General features: G+C 43.2%; 1 protein-coding gene across 1 annotated transcript in view; it reads left to right on the top strand.

Annotated features, from left to right (window-relative positions):
* Positions 1–15,362, top strand: part of LOC121592192 (semaphorin-2A-like) — an 88,108-nt gene that overhangs the window by 55,776 nt on the left and 16,970 nt on the right. Inside the window, exon 3 of the mRNA XM_041913577.1 lies at positions 1,397–1,448. Coding sequence (XP_041769511.1) covers positions 1,397–1,448 — 52 coding nt within the window. The remainder of the gene's footprint in view (positions 1–1,396; positions 1,449–15,362) is intronic.

Here is a 15,362-nt window from a genome sequence, read left to right as displayed (position 1 = left end):
CCCAGAGCTTGTACAGCACAAGCGAAGAAGCACACAAACAAACACGCACAAACACACACACACGCCCAGTGCGTCACAAGTGGATCGATTCGTGGAAGCGGACGGGCGTTGAGGACGGTCCGGAATGTTGATGAAGCTGAAGCTGGGTGCTAGGGTGTGCGAGCGGAGTTTTAATCTCACGCTGGTGTCTATTTTGGCTGTTTAGGCTAACACCCTGAACTTGAGGTGCTTTTTTATCGACACCGAAGAGCGTTTTTACGATCATTTGGCGGGGTGGCTTTTGCTTGCTCTTCGCCCGCATCCTGCTACTGTATTACTTAATGCTAAGCGGTGAGGTAAATTCCGGGCGAGATATTTATGGGTTTAATGTTTCTGTTTGACGTACTCTAAAGGATGCGGACCATTATGTGCTGTTTGGGTTCGATTACGCTGTAGCATCGATTGAATCCATTGTTGGTAGAGTGAATGATTTTATTTCTATAAAGATTGTCTTACATTTGGTCCTTGAAGGATCTTGCATGTCATTTAAATGTAAATGCAATAATTTAAGAAAAACAAGTCTTAAAATTACATCGCATACGTAAATCATTCCCTCGACGAATATGCTATGTACCCAAAACTGTTTTCAACATTTGTAAATTTCTGTTAAACTGTTGGTACCAGTGGAATTGGCCATAGGCATGTCGTAGTTACGTCCTGATAAGTGGTGCACCAAATTTATTTGATTGATGCTTGGCGAGCTATCTAAAGTATGCCAGGGAATACCATTGTATTCGATGGAGTTAGAGCTATTTTTCCCTACAAAGATACTTCCTTCCTTCTAAAATCTACGTTTTGGGGTAAGAACATATTATCTCCATCATCATCGTAACATGATTTTCCGATTCCTAACAATACGATTGAAGTTGTCTACCATATTTGACTTTATCTTTTATCTTGGAACTTTCACAGATTCCGGATCATGAGTACTGGAAATTATACCAAGTTTTAGAATTGGCACTGATTCTACTACGGTCCTGGAACTGATCCCAAATCCATACCGGTCCTGAAACTGAATCTAAATCCATGGAGCTCCAGCAACTTATTCATAATTTTTACAAATCCTATAACGTATACAAAATCACGTCCCGGTATTGTAAAATGACTTTAACCCTTTTTTTCAGCCTAGAAATTGATTCACATAACTCATAACGGTCCTGTAATTATTCCTTATCCCATACTAATTCTGAACTCTGCGTTGATGTTCCCGTTATATCATTAAAAAACTTTAAATTGGCATCTGTATCATAGAATTCGTAAAATGTATCGTTTAATTCATAGTTAAAAATTATAACTTTGAACAATACATGTTGCTGCGAATGTGTTAATTAATCTCTCTTTTTCTTCGCTCTTCCAGGAATCGGGTGTACCGACTTAATTTGAAAAATATCAGCATGACATCATGCGAGGTAAGTCGTACCGCACAATAAAAACCGCCTGCTCAGCTAACTATTTGCTTAATTCATTTATGATCAATTGAAACATGAAAATCGGGAAACATTTGTTTTTTTCTTCTTCAATCTACCACACACAGCACAGCATTATCGAGTCGACTTTCAACTGCAATTTTGCTATGAATAGTGTTCATGAGTGCCGCTAGCAGAGAGAGAGATAGAGAGAGTGGGAGGAAGCAATTCACCAAATGTTTTTTTTTTTGTTTGCTTTCACATTTTACCTGTTTCCTTCGATAAGCCACCACCGGCAACCAACCAGCCCTGGTGCAGTGTTGTGAAGTTTTCCATCTGCAAACCACATCAAACGAACTAGTTTTTGTAGTCCGCCCCACCACACTCACTCCTCACTGTCCCCGTTCAAAACAGTAGTCGGCAGTGCCAAAACAGCAACTAAAGCTACAGTGGGAAGCTATTTCTGCGGTCATTTTTGGGGTGTTTGTGTGTGTCTGCTTTGAAATGAAACAAAAACAAACTCATGCTTACCCGTTCCCTGTGGAGTACGCTACAGACACACACACACGCGCTCCCGGCCAGCCACACACATGAGCACGTGAGCTGCTGCCAGGTGAACTGTGGTCCTAACTGGTGATGAAAACTAACGTACGAATTCAAATCAATTGATCTTTCCTCTCTCCCTTGTTGAAACCACTTTGCCAGCGTTTCACCGGCACCCGGAAAAGTGGACGGGGAAAGCCGGAAAGCTATGCATCGACAAACTGTGGCGCTGGATGCAAGCAAATGTGGCGTAGATGCAACCAAAAAAAAAAACACACACACACGAAGGAACGGCAAAAAACAAGCAGAAAAGCAACCCGTTTAGATGGAGTCATTTCCGAACCAGTTTTGGGGAGCGAAGGGAAATTGTTTTGACCCCTCTTGCCTCCCCCGGCACATTCGGAGTTCGATTATCGTTCGGGTTGGATAGTGTGCAAGTGGCTGGGTGTAGAAAAATGGACGGTAAAGAGATGCACCCCGCGCTTGCTGTGCACCGGAGTGAGGCGCAGCGAAAATAAAACACACACACACACACATACACACATACGTCTCAACCCTGCGGTACTATCACCACCAAGCACTCCCAAAAGACAGGACGTCCGGTATCCGGATGCGGAATTGATGTGTTTTCACTCGCTCTCTTTTATTCTCTTTTTTTTGCTGTTTTTTTCCTCTTCCGCCTTCGCTACTCATTGTTTGCATTGGTGTGCATTCGGTGCATTGGCTCACCGTTGGAGAGCATCTTGTGAACAGCATGTTTATTTCCCAACCACCTCTTCATTCGCGGCAACCCGGACCCGGATAAAACGGGCAGCTTTTTGACGATAAAATATATTGTTTCTCGATCAAAGCGATACCGCAATCCTGTTTGGCAGAGCACAGCATCGCAATGAAAAGGATATACTTTGCGCGACAGGAAGCTGTCCTCCGGTGGGATTCTTTTCATATATTTAAGCTAGTGTTTCTTTTTTTTCTATCGGTTCGGTTTGAATGGTTTTGAGTGAAGGAAGCAAATATTCATCAACGACAAGTGGCTTTGTACGAAAAATATAGGAAAAAATTGACCTCTGTTGATAAACTGCTTCACATACAAAAGCTTTTTCTCGTAGGTTTATTTAATATAGTTTGAGCTAGTAAAAAGGAATCATTTTATTTGAACAAACTACTTCCTCAATGCGAGTTTGGTTCCTGATGTACAATTTATTTTTTGTTTGCTTTCAACAACACTCAAACCGACCTAAGGTAGTTATTCGGAAGTTATTCGGACAAGATTAGAAAACTCAATGCAAAATGGAAACCCTTTTTTTGTTTATAATAATTCTTAAAGGAAGTTATAAAGAATAATTGAAATATAATTGCATTTTGATATCATAAAAAGCAGTTTAAATAGAAAAAAATCCATTTTCATAGAAAATTAAATTTCAAAGGATGATTTAAAACTGTAACGGTGTAATAATAAAAAATAATAAAATCTTGCAGCATAACTTATATAACTTACATTACCTGATGATAATAACAATACGCTACATCTTCTCAAAGGATCTTGGAATGGTTTATGAACTGTTAAATAATGTTCTCATGATTCCTTATAATAAAAATTAATAACCATATTCCTTCATTAACTCTTAACCATATTTTAAGAGTTAGCTTTTTTGAGGAATTCTAATCAAAAGCCTATTTTATATTAAATAAACAAGGATTAAATGTAAAAAAAAATACAATAATACCAAAATGTACGAGCATATAACGACACGATATGTTATCAACCTTGTGGCATTATTCAAACAACACTTGCTGTGCTGGTTCATTGTGCAGCGGTTCGTGTTTACACCCGTTTCGGAAGTGATTTTCTAACCATCCATGCACAAAAAAAAACCAACACGATACAATAAACGCTACAGTATGTAAAAACAACGAATAGATGCAAACGAAAAAAAAGCGTCCATTTCCTTCCTGCAACACCGGCACTGCCCGCAACCGGGCCAAGTCGCTCCGTTCGTCAACGACAGCACTTTTATTTTGCAGCTCGTTTTTTTACTTAGTTCCTCCTAGCCTTAACTAAAATACATATCCCTTGTGGAGGATTCACGGATTTGCACCCGTGCTCACCCGTGTGGTTTGGGGCCAGAGGTTTCCCCACGTTTGCCCACATACGTGGTTACCTTTCTCTCTCTCTCTCTCTCGCTGTCTTTCTCTCCAGCAAACTAAATTAATTACTACCGGAGTTAAAATGCAGCTGATGCTGGTTTTTTCAACAGCGTGTTTTTTTTTTCATACATCCCCCACTTTTGTTACACTCTCTATGGACGGTGTAAGGTTTTGGGAGTTTTTCACTGCTGCATTTCTTTCTGCTGGCACTCTCCCACACTGGCATCGTACGGTGCTACTATCGCAGTGTGTGTATCTTTCCAGTCGAGCTTTCTTCGACCCACCGCTGACACCAGTGTTTCGTTCATCGTTGGGCAGATTTTCGTTGAGGTTGCAGTTTGCTTGCTGCACTGCACACAGCTACTGCACGTCCTTGGCTGTTAAGGGTGTGTTGTGTAGAATGGGAGAAATTAAAAAAAAAGCCATCGCAAGCCAGCTATTTGACTTGCTAAATAAGGAGCGTTTGGTTTTTGTTCTGTTTTACGTGACCTTAAATGGAGGAGTGTGTATGCAGAATGTAACGTGTGATGTCGAAGGTTTAAAACGTAAAAATGGTTTGTTAATGATTTTTGTAACATCCAGAAAGCTGCAACAAAGCAGTAGAAGTTCAGTTGATGGTGAAATTTTAGCAATTTATCGCAATCGATAAAATCTGGTCAGAAAATCTTGTTAACATTGGAATTGTTTATGTTTAACTTAAAGCTGAGCTTCTTATTTCATTCTTATCTTCAAGTAGAGAATGAAAATTCAAGTGTCTGTTGTCATGAATTGCATCATTCTTTCTCTCAACCAGCAATCAAAGAACGACAGTGACCTTTCTTATTAAATTACGCCAGCATATCGCTCTTTGTTTGCCCTACCCTTTCTCTCTCTCTCTCTCTCTCTCTGTTTTTATTTCCTTCAGTTTCTCCTTCTCTATCACTATCTCTCTCATTCATTGCAAACACTCTTCGGTGACTTTTTGCGACTCCGAAACCTGCTTCCACAGAACGCTAATCCCAAACGCTGTCACAATCCCGAATGTCCAACAAATGTCACGACACGAAGTTTGTCCCCCGAGGCGTTCCCTTCGCGTGGCAGTCGGTCATTCCCTTTTGTCGACCACTATTTCCCACAAACCCTCGAAAACACTCAATTCAACCTGCGGGAAGGAAAACCAAAAAAAGAAGAACCTCCAAACGGTATGACCAGCGCGTAAACCAAAAGGCATGCCATCGCTGGAATATTCGTGAGCCACCTGCGGCAATAACGAGCCCGCGTATCCGGGGAGTACAGGATGTGCATGTGTGTGTGTGTGTGTGTTTCTATGAGAATGGGACGTTTGGTGTCCATGGTTTTTGGAAAGGAAAATAAAAATTTGTGTGGTAACACAACAGGCGGAAGGACCAAAAAAAAGCAAAACAACAGTAAGCTGTAATGAAGAAGCTTTCCCTGAAAGGGAGAGACGAGAAGGAAATCACACACACACACACACACATTGGCTGGAAAGCCGGCCCGGGCAGGAATATGTCTTCAGGATATTCGGAACATTTTAAGAATGCCGCTCACAAATTCCGCCTCACGTTTCGAGCGTGGCCAGCCGAAGGGTGCAGTGGGCGTCAGTGACCGGGAGGACGTTAGCTTAATGGCTCCGGGCCGTATCATCGAGCTGGGCGAGTGGCTTACCTTTTTTTTTTGCTGGTTTGCTCCTCACCAGAGTGATACGGAACGATACGGATATCGCTGCAGCCAGGATAATCGTGTCACCTTTTGACGTTTCATGCGATGAATCTCTCCACGTACCACGGTTCTTCATGGTTATGTGTGTTTGTGTGAGTGGTTTTTTTTTGACATTCCCTTTTCGTTTCTCTGTACTGAAGCAAGGCATCACCACCATTAGGAGGCTGCCATCAAATGTGGCCATTTGCCTGGAAGAGAGATCATCGGTGGAATCGTTATCGATTACTCGGTACGTTGACGCAATGACTTTTCGATGTGAGCGGTGCGTGTGTAAAGGGGCCCGTTTTTTACCGCCGGCAAGCAGTCGTTGCACTTCGTCCCGAGCGTCATTTGATGGAGCATTTAATGTTACTGCTAATCGATCGGGCATTGGCACTTCGGCGTATCGGTTCCGATCTTATCTTGGTCTACGTGGACGTCATTTCTGGAAACGTTTAGCCGTGGTGTTAACGTGCCTGTGCCTTTCAAAGTCGGTCAAAGGTTTGCAAACAGGCTTTACTTCTTCGAACTCAACGATTTTACCTTCGGATACACAGTTCAAGAACCTGCAATTTGCATTCTATCCCTTCATTTCATGTGCTATGGTGCCACAAAATGAGCATACGGTTTTCATTTGATTTCGTTTAAAGTTGTACAAGGTCTCCTAGCAATATTTTATCATAAGATCCATAACTAAAAGTATTTAAAAAACAATGATGATTGTTAACATATATTGATATAATTTTTGGTTGACACTAAAATCTTTTTGTGAAAAATTAACTCGGCCTTTTAATCAGCTCGAGCTGGCCCGTCTATCATTTGGCTATTTTGCTGAATATGATGTTTTTCTCACAGATCTTTTTAATAAATAAATGTCAACAATTTCGGTTCAAAAGTGACATTAAAAAATTATGTATAGGTATGAAATCCAAGCTTTCCTGAAACATTTGGAGATTTTTTTTATTTCCATCAAAATAACAACTTGTTTTCATTCTAAACACACGAAGAATACTTTTCTTTACTGCATCTCTTGCCTAGCCGAACCAATGCAGGCCACAAGATAACAATCCTCGTCATATGTTCCATGACCCCATGGCCGACGAAAACGAAAATGTGCGTCATCTTGATAGCTTAATAAAAAGGAAATGAAGTGTGCAATGGCAACAACGAGAAAAAAAATCCCTAACTGCAGCACCTACACTGACCGGAAATCGAACTGTCACCAATGCTGATAAGGTCTAATAAAAAAGAAGAAGATCCCAGTTAGCCACAAAAAGCATACAAACAACACGAAACGATGCCTACTTGAGCCGGTTTGCTCGGGACGACATGTCAAGCCTGAGGTCAAACGCAGGCCGGCAGTGGCCATTTTTGCGTTATCCCGACTAAGGTCAATCCGGAGCTAGTTCAGCGCTAGCCCCACGATGACTCGACACACACACGGCACAAAATGCTTCTGCATGCGGTAGTGTCTCCGTTTAGCTTCGTTAGCCTTTTCTGAACGCAACCAAATCAGCTATTTTGATGAAGGAAAGATGGAATGAAAGGAAGCACACATACCAAAAAAAAAAACTCCCACAATTTCCCAAGCCCGACCCAAGGCGTCAGCATCCCATAACCGTTTTTGCGCTGCTCGTCCGCCCTTTGCAGCTCCGTGCACGCTGGATTAGTTAAACGAGGGGACATTGCCGACGACGACGACGACAGCACAGATAAGCCATAAATGATATGTGAACGATTAACATTTATGAGCTCCGAAGGTCCGCGGCCCGATGCTTTCACACTATTCCCATTTTTGCCATTCTGCTTGCAATCCGTCCAGCACGTGGCCGGTCCACCATTGACCGAGAAAGACACCCGGTCCAGGGGGGGGGGGGGTGTTGCTTCGGGGTAAACAAACTGTCATCCCGCTATCCCTCCATATTTTCTGATCGTACCCGATACCGGTGTGGACCGGTGTGGGGACTGTGACATTCGATTTCCGGTCAAATGATTTGTAGCAGAGTGAGTGAGTATTACGGGTATGCCGAGGTGGTGGGGCACACACGCTGGACGAAAAACAAACTGTCAAGCCTTTTTATTTAATATTTTTTCTCCCAGCCACTATAGCAAGCACCACACCAGCAAAATGGCTCCATTTTTTTCCATTTACCTCACGATACCAACCGGGAAGCTCGAGCTTAAATATCCCAACCGTAGCTGTAGGGATGTGGCGTGCTTTTATGCTTTTTTCGTGACGGATTTGTACCGCTTAATGCGTGTGTGTGTGTTAATACCGAACAAAAAAAACACACACACACACTCCGATGACCAAACGGTTAATGGTCACCGCTTACCGGTTGTGCGTGCTCCCGACCAGCAAATGATGGATTACCGGCCCGGCGCGCATTTGTCGCCCGGGCGATCCGGGGCCGATCGTTCCAATCGTTCGTGCGCGGTGATTAGTGTGCGAATTTATTGCACCCCTGTGTGCCATTTTTCATCATTTAATAGTAAATAAATTTTGAGGAATTTCTCGCTCCGAGCGGACGGGTGAGATCAACCGGTGGGATGCTTATTCGGGTGGAAAATTTGGCCACTGTTTATCACCGCCGATAGCAAAAGCCACTAATGATGGCAGCCGGAAAAGTCTGATACAAAAGCGATTTCCGGTTTACAAATCATATTTTACGACACTAATTTCTATCCTGAGTTGCCTGGGACGGAAGCTTGTTTAAGCCGCACATACGGCGCAAAAGGGAAGTTTTTGCTTTGTTCTGTTTTTTTGTTTATTGCAAATCCGGCGAAGCGTATCATCGCAACCGAAGTGGCAAACCGATTTGTATTGAACTGGAATTTTCTGCTTTAATGGCCACAAAAACACACACACACACACACACACAAACACACACACACACACACACACACATACATACATACATGCACAGCGTTTTGCACGCTGTTAATACATTTATTCATCCAACCGCAAAGGGCCGCTCTGATTAGAATCCAACTAGATCCACCATATTGCTTGGAGGTACACTTTGACGTCCACAAGCGGGTCCAGTCATCCAAGGGGTGGTGATGGAGTGATGAAAATTCTAATCAAAACTCCCCGCTACCCATGCGCTGCACACTAGCCAGTCCAATATCAATTAAAAACTGACCAATTTACAAAATGCACTTCCACCCTGTTCCACCGACAGCGGAAACACCCGCCCGCCGTCACTACCGAAAGGCTGGCGCCAACACCCTTTTTGCCGGCACGTCATAAATAACGCAAGTAATGAAATAAAATTTTATGAAAATATAAATTGCCTCACTCACGCGTAACTTTGCCCTGCGTTGGCGGGAATCCGTTCGCCCTATAGCATGCTGACTAAGCCTTGGTGAGGGGTTGCCGTGGAGTTGTGCAACAAGACAAGCCACAAAACGCTCTCACACACAGGCAGCACAGAAAAAAAGAACGGACAATCGGCTCTTCAAATTTACCCCACCACACTCCCCTCCCCCCCCAGGCCAAGTTGGGATGAGTGGGGATTTAATTTAATTTTGAGAAATTAAATATTTTCCCCATTTTCCGCTCGGCTGGTGGAAACTATTTCAATAGCTAACCGGTGGCATACCGTGGGGTGTTTTGCTATTTTGCAATCGCACGCATGCCGATTTGCACTTCGGAGGTGGCCCTCGGTATAAACATTTGCACCGTTCCCCGGCACTCCACGTGCCACAATTACCGCTGGTAATTCTTTTGTACCGATGCCGTGTGATTCACATTTGCACGCGTTTGCGTGATAATTTTCGCGCGCCACAAACCCCCCCCCCCTCCTCCCACACTCGTACCTGGGTGAGGGTGGCAGGCGATTGGAATCCGTGCGACAAAAAACGTTGGAGGCGCATGCAGCCACCAATGCGTGCAGCTGCCTGCCGTAGGCCTTCCATGCATGTTTCGCACCGTTGCAATTCCAATAGACACACGCGGGGGTTGCGTTGCGTGTGATGTGCGGTTTTCCGCGAAGCCACATTTTTACACATCCTAACTGGTTAACCCGTGCTCTGTAGATCCGTGGTTAATGTGCGCTCCCTTTGCGGGATGGCTGAGAGCTTTGGGTGGGTGTGGAAAAAGGCAAAAAAAGAAATACGCCGACACATTATGTCGATGAAATAAATTAAATTTATTTCACAAATGCCAGCTCGTAAATGAAATATATCGCTCGATTAGAACAATTGCATCAGAAATATTTCATTTCCCGCTTGGGGTTCGGGTTCGGGAAATGAGCGCTTTTATGGTTTTCAATCGTCATAACCGGGTTCATGCAGCAAGAAAGAAAGAAAGAGCGAATAACAATCAGGAATATGCTTACTGATGACATTGTTTGAAAAGTTTACAAAAAAGTGTGAACTATTTTTTTTTAATTAGGTATTTTATATGAGTAATTTTAGCCCCAACCGTTAAACTTCACATTGAATGTTGTTTGATATTAGTGGAAATGCATGGAAATGTCAAATGAAAGTTATATTTTTCGGCTATATTGTTCAAACGGTTTTCCATTCCTGTCTGAATCAATTTATTCTTGGCTTTGAGTTCGAATTTATAATAAGTATTCGAGGATCTAGCTATCATATTTAATATTAAAAGTAAAACTTTGAAGTCTCAAATAACCAAGCCCATTAGAGGCATTTAATTAAGTATGTTGAAGATTTTCCCCTTTATACTAGACCCCTTTATACTAGAAAGATGTAGTGACTTATCGTGGGGTTACATTTCTTCGCTCAGTCATTGCAGCATTGTTAGCATTATTTCGACAATTTTATAGCTAACAATGTCCAACCAGAAACAAACACTCTATTCTCATTTTATTCTAATATCTAAACCATCTAAACCATCCATCAACAAGTTTGATGGATAAACACGCTTTGTTCGAACAGTGTCACGCACTTATCACTTATATCAATCTTCATTTGTCACAATACGCACGGAAAAAAAATCGTCTCTCAAAATATCTGCATCCAAACTCAAACTCAAAGCGGACAATCACCGCGCCAGCCCCCAGCCAGCAGCCCGGTTCAACACAATAATGGACCGAAATTGCTCGCCCGCGATGATCAAATTTTGCGGTTTTGCGTGTTTTGAAAAGCACCCGACAGTGGTCGGGTCCATCGCTGAGTGAAAACCCGAGCGGACATCATTGATTGACGGTCGGGCTAATAGGAATCGGCGGTTAGGCGTGTTTCGACGTCTGTCACAAAACTGGTTTGCTGGTGAAGGTTCGGGGGGCGAATCCAAACCATCAAACCCAACGCCCACGGTGCAGCGGACTTATGGGTTAAGCACTACCACAAAAGAAAGCGATCGCCACAAGGTTCTTGGGAGATTGGTTACCAAGGAAATAGACGGATGCGGCCTTTCAAGTATTCAATCTGGGCAGAATGCATCCCTCCGAAACCGCCGAGAGTAATGTATGCGGCAATAATAATCAAAAAAGCGATGAGAGTGGGTTGGCAGGATTTGGGGCATGTAAATTGGCATTTTACAAACAGGGCCATCATCGCCAGCACTGTTGAGCTGTGGTTTTTGGCCAGAATAATCCACCCCACTTCTCCCCCTTGTGCCTTCTACAACCTGCCTGTGCAAAGACATTGTTTGTTTTTCCTCCTCGCTGTGAACGAGAAATTCACTTTTAAACAAAACAAATTACTTTTCCATGCAGCGGGCACAGCGGGCGAACGGGAAGGAATTAAATTTCGATCAGTGAATGCTTCCTACCTATACAACCGCTTGGCAGTACGGTAGCGCCAACGGAAGGGAGTGCAAGATTGCAACACGTTTCGGGTGCTTCTGCCAAACGGAAGCTGCTGGACAAAATAAAAGGAAAATTAAATAAACCATCTTATTGGAATAGCTTTCACCGATACTCGCATCTGGTCTGGAAGGTGTGTGCAGAAATACACACCGACATTCAAGCACAGGTAGATAAAATAGTGTGCAATGCAATTAAAAGCCAAATTGGATTAATTTCCTTTCGGCCAAAGCCGGCACGAAAGGAGCCCAATTTACCTTCGCCAACGCAGGGTAAGAGCACTGCTTTCCCTGTGCTGCAGTTTTTGGGAAGCTGTATTGTCTTCGGATTTCGGACTCTTATTTGCGAGCCATTATGGAGAACCAATTTTAAGCGGTAGGATGGGATTTTCCCGAAACCGACACAGCTTCTCTTTTATTCCTGTCAGACAGAAGCTCCAAATGCTCGGAACCTCAACTATAGAAAGCAACCAAATCTAGCCACATTCCTTTCGACGAGCACATTTCAATGCAAACCACATCAATACGCGTATGATTATTAGATCTGTACGCTTCCATACGCCCTTTCTTGGGCGCATTGGTTGCTTAAGAGTGTTCACCCTTTTGTTTTTGCCTTTGCCTAATTGTTGTTTCATAATGCGGAAAGTGTAATATGAAAGTGGTGGACGTCCCGCTTGATCTGAATGATATGGAGAGAAAAAACCTTACCCTTCAAGTGTGGGCTTAATTAAATCAAATCAAATAAAGCCATCTTGAGCGCCGGTTGCCAATGGAGATGGTGAAGTAAAAGGGGAAACTCTTGAGTAGGTTTACACGTGGAATGCGAATTGTTGACGATGGTGCGCTGTTGTTCGGAAAACAAATTTAATGTGTATGAGTTTGCAAAAATATAATTAAATTAATAAAGGTTTAAGATTAAATATAAAATTATTAGTGAAAAAGGAATATCATTGTAATTAACTATAACATATCTCAGTATAAAATGTCTTCAACAAATTACCGTTTGAAGCATATCTAAATATAAAATATTGCTCTCAATTCAGCTGTCAGACCTGTGCCGTAACGTAAAAGCCTCCCCAACCATTGCTAAATGCTCCATCAATCAGTATTCAATTTCATTACCAGCAAATTATTTCCCTTTTTGTTTTATTAACCTTCATTTCATGCGCCGCTCATGCTTTTTCTCGGAAACAAAAAAGCTACCCCAAACTGCCACCAATGAACCCCCGGTGGCAGTGGCCGGAAAGTAGAAAAATGTGTAATGAAATTAAATCTATCTTCAGTCGTTTTCAAGTTGAAATCATTAATCACTTATCCAATAAATGCTCCACCAATCGGCAGCGGATGCTCATCGGGATGGAACAAAAATTGTCTCCAATATGAAAGCCTCTCCGAGCGCGCGCACCCTGTACACCGGAAGCGATGATGTTGGAAGCAAGCAGGACAAAAAGACAAAATAGCAGCTCACGGGGTTCAGCTCGTTGAATGATTCCTTCACCCTCTCTCCTTTCTGTTGCACGGCACACATTTTCTAGTAATTTAATCTTTGACGATCCGTTGCGTTGCTCGAGTCGCACCGTTGAGCGAAAATCCGCCACCCCGATAACGGAGGTGAATGAAGAATCGCATCCATTTGCCATCGTTTTGCACTTTCGGATGTACGGGATCGATTGGAATGGTTGGGTGATTTTTTTTTTGCTCCAGTTTATCAAAAAAAGAAGCAAAGCAACAAAAAAACTGCGGGTTTCATTAGTTGTATAATCCATTGCCGGATGTTTTGGGACAAACCCGCTTTGTCGCATCGGATTCGCTTTACGCCTTCGGTCGCCGATGTTGATGGGACATTTTCGCTCGTTCCTTCTCTTGCTCCTGCTTTTTGTTCGTCATCACTGTAGCGGAAAATATCAGCAAAACTGATCAATTTTTAATTCTTTTCGCCCGGTTATTCCTCTTCGCCACACACAACTTGGACCTGGGCCCTGAACGGCGCGACTAGCCCGGGTGGCTGGCTGCAAACGGATGGTTTCGGCTTTACGATTTTCCCACTCGCATGCTGGCCCGTTGGCTCGAGAAACTATAATTCTCTATAATCCAATAAAATCGTTATGAAATCTTATCAACCTTTTCCACCGAAGCTCGAACACCGGTGCTGAGAAAATCGTTCAATGAATGTGTTTTCTTTGCTTTACTTGTGCCTTTTGTTGCTTCGGTGGGAAGTCTAGCGGTAGGGCAGCAGTTCGAGCGATGAGCCAACGGAAAAGTCAGGTGAGGATTATATATTGGGCCGAGCTTTTCTTTCCTCCCACTGCAAACAGCTTGTGTCAAATGACCGATTTGGACTCAGGCCAAAGACGCCACAATCGGGAAAGGTGTGTGAAGATTAACCGTGAAGGAGTCATTCTCGGCTCCCACGGGTTTCAAAGCGAAGTTTTCACTGGTGGTATCTATCAATCTTAAAATAGCTGATGTGAGCTAACGGTCACATTTGTTGGGGGTTTACATTCAGGGTCATTTTGCTCCACAACTCCTCAGCCACTCAAGTTTGTTCGAGAGACCTAGTTGTTTTATTCTATTTCTTGTTGTGGCATGTCGCATGACACAATTTAATCGTGACTCACTTTTTTTGTAAAGTAAACAAAATACATCGGGATCACTTTACTCATGCCGTCAAAACAAACACAAACAATAATTTTCTTATACATATTTTACATCGATCTATAGCCCAGCAAACCACCCAACTCACCTACCTTAACGACCCTAAAAGTGGGGCATAAGTTTCCATTCCCCGGGTATGCAAAGATCGATAGCAAATTGGAGCTTGCCGCTCCGTTCGCTTTAATGGAAAATCAATCAACCCACTCACAGCCACGACCCTGACCCGAGATGTGTGTGCGTTTCTACTTTGTCGTCGCACGCACGTTCCTTCCGGGCAACCAACTACTCCTGCCTGAACCTATCGAACAACAGAAACAAACAGCTCATTTGCTGAGCTAAACTTCAAAGCACACAAACCACAGGAAAGAAACTTGCCACGTGTGCTTTTACCACACGGGCTGCTGATTGTCATAAAACAAACCAAAACGAAAAAAGCTCACAAGCCACCTTCTTCATCAGGTGCAAAGAACGCGAGTGAGCCAGATTCAAACTTTCTTCCAATCAAAAATGTATGACTATGCGATGGGACTCCTGCATTTTTTCTAAACACGCTCCTTGTCGCTATTTGTCTAGGCGTTGCTTATTCGTCTTATATTACGTACACAGAAGCAAACTGCGTATCATCGCGATGACAGTGTGAAATAAAAACCGGAAGCAATCTAACAACTTCAAAGCACAACTACACGTGAGCGTCTGCGTTATGTGTTCGTCTTGTTACGCCTTCCCTCCGCTCGCAATGTTTAGAACAAATCAATAAAGAATGGCACACGAAGGCGCAAAGGATGTTTGTGCCAAACAATCTTCCATTTTCCCTCGAAACGCATCATATCGAAGCAACAGCAGACATGGACACACAAACCTACGAAACCAATGCCACCCAATGAAGCAATAGAGATCTCAATTTAATTATTTCAATTTCCCAACAATAAGCCGCACACGATGGGAGATGTTTGGCAATGCCAAGCTTTTGCAACCCTGTACCACCTAGGCAAACAGACCGCGCTCCCTGCCGGCGGCGCTCTGGCCTCTCTTAAAACAAAGACTTAATTTTCCATTTGCTACGATGATCCCCACTCCGTTCCCAGTGCTTCTCC

The sequence above is a fragment of the Anopheles merus genome, chromosome 2L, assembly GCF_017562075.2.
Source record: "Anopheles merus strain MAF chromosome 2L, AmerM5.1, whole genome shotgun sequence".
NCBI lineage: Eukaryota > Metazoa > Arthropoda > Insecta > Diptera > Culicidae > Anopheles > Anopheles merus.
Note: the sequence above shows the minus strand (reverse complement) of the source record. Positions and strands in the feature narration are given on the sequence as shown.